Genomic DNA, 10,647 nt, shown 5'->3' on the forward strand with positions numbered 1-10,647 from the left:
CCAATTTAATGTTATTTCAATATTATTGGCAATTTTAATGTGATTCAATAGTTAACTCTCTGAATATCACCAACAGTGGCCAAATTAAAACCAGATTTTTAAAAAAAATCGCCAAATTTGTCGCCAACTTGGCGACAAAACTCGGCGACCAAAAAGACTGGCGATATATCGCCAAATGCCCGCAAAATTGTAGCACTACTTGAGTTTGCATCGAAATTAACAATGATTTCCCCCAAAAAGGTGCAAAAGACCCCTTTAGAAACACCCGAATGCAACCAAAAGGGGAGGTGTATAATTAGACCCCACTAGGAGTCTACGTACCAAATTTTAACTTTCTGGGACATACCGTTTTTGAGTTATGCGAGATACATACACACATACATACGTACATACAGACGTCACGAGAAAACTCGTTGTAATTAACTCGGGAATCGTCAAAAGGGATATTTCGGACGTCTATACGTTCTTTGGTACATATGCACGTGTGGTCGTGTCGAAACAAAAAACTCAACATTCATTCGGGGTCGAGCAAAATGAAAATTAAGGTCGATTTTTGAGTTTAATTTTTTTCCCGAATACAATACTTCCTTTTTTGTAAAAGGAAGTAAAAATGTCACTCGAAAACGATAAACTTCATGGTGGGAACGAACTCACACTATCTTTCCCGATTTCACAGCTACGCTCCAAACAACTGAGTTATACGGCTTCATTCGTGAGGCATTACACATCAAAGCAATCTGTATTAAAAAACATAATAAAACCGATTTTTGGAAAAATCACCACAAAGTGAGAATTTTGATTGTGTCTTTTCTTTTTCGTCGAAAGCGGTGAAAAAAATCTTTAAAATGAGTCCCTAATTATAAAGTTCGTTAGAATATTCATGCAGTTATGACGTTGTCACCACTCTGACGTTGTCAAAACCACCTTTGAGAAATAATGTATATGATTACAACATTTTTTAGATGTAACAGAGACAAGAAAACATGGATATTTAAGCTTTTACATATTAGGAAAGAGGAGGAGAGGGGTTATACGGTTACAGGTCCCCTTCAAAATTATGCAAAACGACATTTAAAGGAGTTACATAGACAGAGCCGGCCTTAGACTGATTACAGCAAAAGGACCCAATCGGGCCCCGTGCCAAAAGAAAAATAATAATGTTTTCCTTTCAAACTCTTTTAAAAAGTTCAAATTTAATATTTAACACATGTTTAATCTGAGAAATGTGGAGTTACTTTTAGTTCAATCAATAGGGTAAGGAGATTCCTGAAGCTTTCAGCTAATTTTAAAAGCAGCAGGAGTTATAGTTAGCAAAATATATTTCCAAAAATACTTCTGTGAAATAAATTTCCATAAAAAAGTTAAAGTATCTGTTCAATTGACCATCTCAAATCGATGGAGACAACGACTGCAGCAACCGGTCAGGAGAAAGGGAAATAGATAATGGGACTTCAAAAAATGAATTTTTAATGACTATCGGTCGATTAGTATAGTGCGTAATAAAATAAAGCCCCCCCCCCCTCAGATCTTAACTACCGCATAGGCAAAGCAAAAAATGATGCCAGGCATCCAAATTTTAGGGGCCCCAAAGCTGCCTTTTAAATTTAGTTTATTTATTTACTTTGTTTATTTATTTATTTTTGGCGGGAAATGTGCGAAAATTCAACTACGATGATATTTTCCGTTATATACAATCTATAACAATGCTCCACATAATCTTGAATACAACTTGCTCCAAATATCACCAGTACTCTTATTATTGTGCAATTAATTGTGAAAGAACCTAAACCCCTTAAATACGGCGTGATTAATGCTTAAAACACCTTCAAAATAATTCCTTAGAAAACAAATTGCCAACAGCACTTGTAAAAATAGAGAAATCAGTGCTGTCTCACAATCGGTCACGGATTAAAAACTTCGATTAAAACCCGCAACCCCTACATTTTTTTTTCTCTTTTTAGAAAAAAAGTGTGGGTGTGATGAGGGACTGCAATTTTCGTCTGGTTCTTATCTGCAGTTACTTGTCGTCTATTTTCTGATTTTGAAAGTTATTTCACTGAATGAAAAATTTCCTACGAAAAGAAATCTACATCAATGACATTAAAATGTTATAACTTTTGTTTATCTATAATACCAGGGATGAACAACCTTTTTATAACCACAGAACGAAAATCATATCAATATGATTCTCGTGGGCCAGAACACATATAAAAAGGTAAAAACATTTTTTCCCTCTAGAATTTCAAAAAAAAAAAAAAAAAAAAACTTGCTGATGTGTGCATCACATGACTTCCTTTTACTCCAATTTAATGTCATTTCCCCATTACTTGCAATTTTAATGTGATTCAATAGTTTACTCTCTAAATATCACCAACAGTGGCCAAACTAAAACAGATTTTAAAAAAAACCGCCAAATTTGTCGCCAAGTTGGCGGCAAAACTTGGCGACTAAAAGACTGGCGATATATCGCCAAGTGTCCACCAAATTATAACACCACTTGAGTTTACATCGAAATTAACAATGATTCCACCCCCCCCCCAAAGGGGCAAAAGACCCCTTTAGAAACACCCGAATGCAACCAAAAGGGGAGGTGCTCAACTAGACCCCACTAGGAATCTACGTACCAAATTTCAACTTTCTAGGATTTACCGTTCTTGAGTTATGCGACAACCTACATACGCACATACGCACATCCGCACATACGCACATACATACGTACATACAGAAGTCACGAGAGAATTCGTTGTAATTAACTCGGGAATCATCATTATGGATATTTCGCGTGTCTATACGTTCTTAGGCACTTATCCACGTGTGGTCGAGTCCAAAAAAAAAACTCAATATTCATTCGGGGGTGAGTAAAATGGAAATTAAGGTCGATTTTTGAGTGGAAATTTTTTTCGCGAATACAATACTTCCTTTATTGTAAAAGGAAGTAAAAAAAAAACATGGAAAAGGAAACAAAACTACGAACTGAGAATTTTGTTATCATTACTTGGTATTAATACTGGGTGCAGTGTGAATTTTCTTTCATGAAACCACGAGCCATACGTTAGTCACTACTGCTCTATACCACAACATGCAAGAATTGTGTGCTCTTTTATTGCTTAATTTCAGAATTAAGACTTACAATATTTTGAGTTGTGCATAATAACTATGACACCAAATAATATGATAGGAGTAAAATTTTTGTGAGACCAATGTGAAAGTTAAATTTTTTAGCTGAGTATTAATCTAACAAGTGACTGATTGGACTACTTGAAGTCTCTTTAGTCCTGGAGTACCATATCGCCAAGCAAGATTAGGAACTGCCGTCTCATCCCTCTCCTCGCAATGAAAGGAGACTGTTAGATCGCAAAACAGTCCTACTTGGAACATGAGTTAAATCACAATAAATATGTTTTTAGACCTTCAATGTCAAAAATTTCTTACCAATGAGGTTTAAAACTTTTATTCCTCCAACGAAGTCTCAACATATAGCCAAAAATTTGGTTTTTAAAACTTCAATGTCAAAAGATTGTTAGGGGCTAGACAGAGACGAGTATGAGGCTCTGTAATTTCCAGAGAGGTGTCACAGAACTTTCACCCCTTTCCTTAAGATTCACACTGATCGATTAAGTTTCAGCTTTTAGAAAATTCCACGGGATACCTCCCCTATTCTTTCCTTAAAAAAGACGTCTGTTTCGAAAAACATTCTAAGTGCTGTCATCTCCTCTTCCCACAAAATATCCTAAAATTGCGTTTTTACACTTAAATTTCCGAAGGTCCATCCGATCCCTTGACGTCGTCTAATTGAGCTTAAATTTGACTTCAGTTTTTAAATAATTCAGTCAAGTATAGTTATTCCCTTTCCCATAATTTTACCAAAAATTGGCTAAATTTATTTTGGCTTCAGTGTTTAAATAATTCAGTCAAGTATCCTTATTCCCTTTCCCATAATTTTACCAAAAATTGCCTACATTTATTTTGGCTTCAGTTTTTAAAATTCTTCCAGAAGAGGACTTTGAACCTCTCTCTTCTCTAACTTTTTCTCCAGACTAAAGCTGGGTTTTTAAGACTTCAATTTATTAAATTCCAATAATTATATTTTCCAGGGAAGGTCACACCTCCCACCTCTGTGCTATTGCAGACGTCACCAAAGACAGTCCAAAATTTAATTTTTGGTTTTGTAGCAATTGGGAAATAACTTTTCTGTCAATGCACTAAATTGCGAATCTAGAAGCTCTCAGTGCTAAACTTATGTAAAATCTTGATTTTTAATTCACTCTCATTTTATTTTTGTACTTCAAATTAAATGCAATTGTTCTGTAATGGGCCCCGCCAGAGTTCTCCAATCGGGCCTTGCATTCGTTAAGGCCGGCTCTATATATCGACAACCTTATACTTGCTTCGACACACTACCAATACGAGTACTCCACCCTTCTCGAAAAGAAAACGAGCTGATGTGTGCATCACATGACTTCCTTTTACTCCAATTTAATGTCATTTCCCCATTATTGGCAATTTTAAAGTGATTCAATAGTTTACTCTCTAAATACCACCAACAGTGCCCAAATTGAAACCAGATTAAAAAATAAAAATAAAAAAATCGCCAAATTTGTCGCCAAGTTGGTGACAAAACTTGGCGACCAAAATACTGGCGGTATATCGCCAAGTGTCCGCCAAATTATAACACCACTTGAGTTTACATCGAAATTAACAATGATTCCCCCCCCCAAAAGGAGCAAAAGACTCCTTTAGAAACATCCGAATGCAACCAAAAGGGGAGGCGCACAACTAGACTCTACTAGAAGTCTACGTACCGAATTTCAACTTTCTAGGACATACCGTTCTTGAGTTATGCGACATACATACGCACATACGCACATAAGTACATAGAGACGTCCCGAGAAAACTCGTTGTAATTAACTCGGGAATCGTCAAAAGTGATATTTCGGGGGTCTATACGTTCTTAGGTACTTATCCACGTGTGGTCGAGTCGGAAAAAAAAAAACTCAACATTCATTCGGGGGTGAGTAAAATGGAACTTAAGGTCTATTTTTGAGTGAAATTTTTTTTCGCGAATACAATACTTCTTTTATGTAAAAGGAAGTAAAAAACTATCATGTAGCTGAGAGCAGTTTGATTCTGTTAACGCCACCGTATCAGTCGGCAGAAAAAATTAAAAAATACGTAACTCACAGAGAACTCAAACGAAGCCACTATGCCTCAAAAGGTTTGTTTCATTCTACATGTATGAGTCAAGAATTTCGTCAGTACAATTTGGATTTAGTTGCACATTTTGAATTACAAACCATCGAGATTTTTTAATAAGTGGTATTTATAAACTTAAACTGACTTCGTGGTTTTAGGAAACTAAGTTCTCCTTTATTAGAAATAAATTTATTCGTTTTTTTTTTTTTTTTAATGGACAGAAAAATACGTCAGAAAAGTTTTGTCGAATAAATCTTTCACGCACACTCTTAAGATATACATGATAGGAATAATGAAGATGTCTAATCTTATCATAAGATATGTTCTGAAAAATATTTTTTCAGTTTTGAATCTAGATGTACGACAACTTGTAAGACAAAATCTGATGCATTCCCTTGTCACATATTAGACTGGCGTACAGTCGAGTCCTGACTTACGCGGGGGATGCGTTCCAAGACCCCTCGCGTAAATCGAAATTTCGCGTTGTGGAAAAGGGTTTGTATAAAAACTTTTATAAACATACCTTATTATTTTAGACACTTGTAAACACCACCTCAAACTGTTAAAAACCATTTCTTAACTATACATTACTGTTTCTTACATAAAAAACCGAATTTTTATTTATGTTTAAAAAAAAACTCTTTTATTCAACATAAATATTGCTACGATGCGAAAAATCAATGATCAATGGGAAAAAAAGACAAAAAATAAACCAGTACGGTACGTACAATATGTAGTAAGAAAACCAAAAGCACTATAGTTGTATTGTACAGTAGATCCAATAATGGTATTTGTAACTTAAAAAAGTGAAGATAATGATGTTTTATGCAGCGTGATCAAACCGTTATTCTTATATATTGCTAAATACACAATACAGTTGCTTCACCAGTTTTTTTATAACGTTTTCATCTATGGCAACACCCCTCTTCCTGGTTTCTTAAATTCACATTACAAGAGCAGCTTCCATTTTCATGATTTTTGTATTTTGCTTAGATACTACTCGGTGAACTTTTATGGATTTCCTTTTCCTGACTTTCAATTGTACATACAGAAGATTCACTCATACCTAATTGTCGGGCTACCTTCAACGCGTTTTATTCAAGCACATAATCTTTAGCTTTTCTTAATTGTCAGAAACTTTCTCTCTTTCTTTCTATCTTCACAAACTTTAGATAAATCAGCGTTCTTAGGTATCATTATATTTCATTAACTTTCATATTTAGATAATATATTAGATTATAATATATTAGATTATAAAAGAAATAAAAGGAAAATGATGAGTAGTTATATGTATAAGCGATGCTAAAGGGATGAAGGTCCATTCACGAGAAACAGTTTCTAGTAGCCAAAAAACCACCGCGATTCCTTTCGAAAATTTTCGTGTTACGGGCGAGGAATTCACGTTAGGTCTTTTTGACCTGGGTGATTCTTTACTGGTGAAAAAATCGCGTTGCAGCCATTTCGCGTAAGTGGGATCGCGTTGTAGCGGGAGTCGACTTGTATTCCGTTTCTGCCATTTTGGTCATGGACAAGTACCAAAAGTATAGAAACGATTCACAGATATGTAAGGTCTAAAGTCAGTTGAGGCCTGGCCTGGAATATTTTAATAAGAATACCGTTACTGTTTTATTGAATACTAGCTGCGTAGCCTGGCGTTACACGGTCTACCTCGAAAATAACAGTTGCGTCGAACGTCGTATGCTTAACAATCAGGCTTAAATAAAGGTAAAAAACAGTATAAAATCTCTCGGCAACGTGCAGAAAAGAACAATTTTATGGCTCAAAACGTATAAACTTGGATTTTTTCAAAATTGCAATTTTTATTAACAGGCGTAAAAATTCAGTTTAACGGATTTTCGGACGAAATTCCCCTTAAGAGGGGCTTCACCGCATGGGGAGGGGGGCAAAAAAAAAAAAAAAAAACTCAATGTGAATTTTAATTCCCCCTAATTCAACTTTTTTGCACGGTTTTAATTTTAAATAGCAGATTACATTTGGAGGGCAGCAACTACGTTTACAATCAACAACTACGTTTTGAAACAGCATAACCTCAATAACTGTATGCATAAAAATGCACGAAAAACACAAAAGCAGACGCTGAAAGTACGTGTACAAATTGGTCACTTACATAAAATACATTTTCAGGCTATAGACGTTATATTCTTATGAAAAAGGACATTAGGAATAAATCATGGCAAAAAAGATAAATGTAAAGGACAACAGATTACGTAACAAAATGAAAAATCATCTTTGCATGAAAACGAATTTCTTTACCTTTTGTCATTTCTGTTTCTTAAAAAGAAAAATAATTCAACTAATAAAATGTTAAAAAAATGATTTTTTTAAATAGTGGATTAACACTAATTAGTAAAACATAAGTGATTGCTCTGGATACGTAGATTTCACAAAGTGCTCAATCCATTTATACAAAGAAGATACTTTATGCATACATTTTCATGCACATACGTACGCATATATACAGGGTGTCCTGAAAAAAACTGACTGTTTTCAAAAATTTATAACAGGAGAACGGTTAATGATAAAAAAACAAATTCTTGCAGAACATTTATGTGGTTGGCGCTAAATTTTTTCCCTCAAGAGTTTCAAATTTTAGTTCAAAAATGTTTCAATAGATGGCGGCCTGTAAGTCAAAAAAGAGGAATTGAAATTCACCGGTTTTTCCTCCGATTGCGACATGTTATTACAGCCGACGATTGTTTGAAAATATTGTTTGGTACTTTTGCTCATTATTTTCGAAAAATTATGATGTAATTTTCTATTTTTTTTTTAAATTTACGGGCTTACTATCTGTAGCGCCATCTATTGGAAAATTTTTCAATTTAAATTTGGAACTGGGGGGGGGGGGATTTACGGCCCACCACATGAATTTTCTGCGAGAATTATTTTTTTTATCATTTACCGTTTTCCTGTTATAAATTTTTGAAAACAGTCAGTCTTTTTCAGGACACTCTGTACATTCCATACAGTAAATAATACGCTTTAAGTTGTTTTGCATACTCAGTTCCAGTGCAAATGATTTATATAGCGTTTAAATGTTTAATGTTTTACTGAAACTGAAGTTTGCACTGTAGGTAACTTTTAAGCTTTTACTCAATCAATTGCACGGATGTGACATTTTTACACACATTATTGCTCTTCATTCCTTGAATTTTAAATTTGGTTGTAAATTTCTATGTACTCGAATAAAAGGAACCATTATGTATCATAACATGAAGTAAGAATTTTCTAAACAGTTTTCTTGTATTTCAGAAGTAATTATTTGCATTTGATGCGGGCATGACTGACCAACCACTCCCGTAACACGTACAAATCATTATTTCAGAAGCGCAAAATATATTTTAGAAAGTTAATGCTTCATATTATTATACATATTACATAATGGTTCATTATATTCGAATATATACCTATTAAAAGTAAAAAATCAAAGTTCCGATAATAAAGTGCAATAATATGTGCAAAAATATCACACCGGTGAAAATGGACAAAGCATAAGATTAAAAGTTACCTGCAGTGCAAACTTCAGTTTCAGTAAAACGTTGTAAATTTCAACATAAGATAATTTACGTACACTGGAATTATTTATGTGAAATTGTTTAAAGCGTGATATTCATTTCAAAGAATGTGAGCAGAGATTTTATAAATATATTAAAACATATTACAGAAATCGATCATAGTTGATGTTGATCAAGTATAAACTCACCTGTTGCTGTTTCAATTTCTTTTTGATCATCTGAACTCAGTCTATAAAAGAAAAATGATCTTTTAGAAGAAATACTTAAAGGCATAAAAGCTGCAGAAAGAAGGCAGTGTGGTAAGCAATTGACCGAAGTGATTGGTAAATCGAAAACTCAGGATGAATTCCTTCAGTTAATCGAAAATACCAGATTAAAAAAGCACTTGAAAAAGTGAGAAAATAACCTGAAATATTTTAGTTACGTTGCTCATATAATAAGCAATAAATTTGCTCAAAAATGTCACAAAGGTCAGAAAATGGAATGCAAGTTTAACCAAACGTAATACAAAAAAAAAAAAAAAAAAAGCTTAAGCCTTTACGTTCTTATTTGTGAGACAGTTTTATGCTTTATTCTTTAATTTGAAACATAAATGCGTAGATTAAAACAAAATCTCGTGACTTTGAACAAATATTGATTGCGTAAAAAAATAAATAAGCAAATAATTTCAATTTTTAGCGAAGTTCTAGTCAAAAGAGTTTCGAATATAATCTAGGTTTTACTATATACAATTTCAAGATTAAAAATGAAGAAGAAAAAAGGAAACTAACCTTCCTGTTTGCTGGTGAATAATATCTTGTCGCGAGCAGTGAGATACACAGCTCCCCATTTTCCTCTAATAAAATACTTGGATTACATTCTGAAGTTGCAATTGCGAAGAGTTTGAATCTTCACGTTTCAAGCTTCATTGTTAAATACAAGAACATTGCTTCAGCTATCCTCATTATCGAGGAAGTCAAAAGTCTTCATTTGTACGATGATAGTACGTTGTTTATGTAGTGCATGCGCCTGCCTTGAAAATCTTCATTGCTTTCGTACAATTATGTGACTTATGCATCAACGAAGGTGCATCTGATCCCAAAGAGCATCATTAATAATAATAGAAGGGAAACCCTTTCAACGCTAACACTATACATACCGAGCATCTTATTCAATCAATGTCTTTTGCAGAAATAGGACAAATTACTGCAAGCTGAACTCTGAAGCAATTTAAACCGTAATGCGACTTACTGGCAAGGTGTCGATGGCTAAGGCACCTCTTTCAATTCAGAATCGCACTTTTGTATCTTTCCTCGACAGAAATATCTCCAGATCCACAATCCGATGACGAAGAAGGCTTTTTGGTAGCACTGCAATCCAAAGTAAGGCGAAACTTGCGGGAAGCATCTGTGCTTCCGCCATCCGCATCCCAAAAAATCGATAATCAGGGATGCAGGGGAGGAGACCAGCCATTCAAAAGGATTCCTCACCATGAGAGCGCGCACATGAGACAAGAGGTTCTTTACTCCTCTTGATTGCCATTCTTCTTAAATTCACGTGGGAATAAAAATAAAAAAGAAGCTAATTAACTTTAATCATTATTTGTTGCTCTTTTTGGAATTATTTCTAATGGAGTAATAGTTTTTGTTGATGAAGAAAGACTTACAGTCACACCGTGGGATTAAGGCCATTATGTGTTGCCATTATACGTTGCCCTTATTTTAAGCTTCCGGGTGCTGAAAGGGGAGTTTGACGTTGGGGGTTTCTCATTTTTTTTTTGTTAAGAATTTACGAGTAAGTCCCAGGTCCTGCTACTTCCTCGGATTTTTTGTATGTTTTTGTTTTGTTTACGGGAATTTAAGTCAGTCTTGCTTGAATTCCCTTTAACTCATGTGGAAATAAATAGAAAAGACGCAATATATATATATATATATATATATAT

At 34.3% G+C, this 10,647-nt stretch overlaps 1 protein-coding gene across 1 annotated transcript in view; it reads right to left on the minus strand.

Annotated features, from left to right (window-relative positions):
* The window catches only part of LOC129231153 (uncharacterized), a 102,108-nt gene extending 91,861 nt beyond the window's left edge, over positions 1 to 10,247 (minus strand). Inside the window, exon 1 of the mRNA XM_054865401.1 lies at positions 10,196 to 10,247. Coding sequence (XP_054721376.1) covers positions 10,196 to 10,247 — 52 coding nt within the window. The remainder of the gene's footprint in view (positions 1 to 10,195) is intronic.
* Between the last annotated feature and the right edge of the window lie 400 nt (positions 10,248 to 10,647).

Source organism: Uloborus diversus, chromosome 10 (genome assembly GCF_026930045.1).
Source record: "Uloborus diversus isolate 005 chromosome 10, Udiv.v.3.1, whole genome shotgun sequence".
Classification (NCBI taxonomy): domain Eukaryota; kingdom Metazoa; phylum Arthropoda; class Arachnida; order Araneae; family Uloboridae; genus Uloborus; species Uloborus diversus.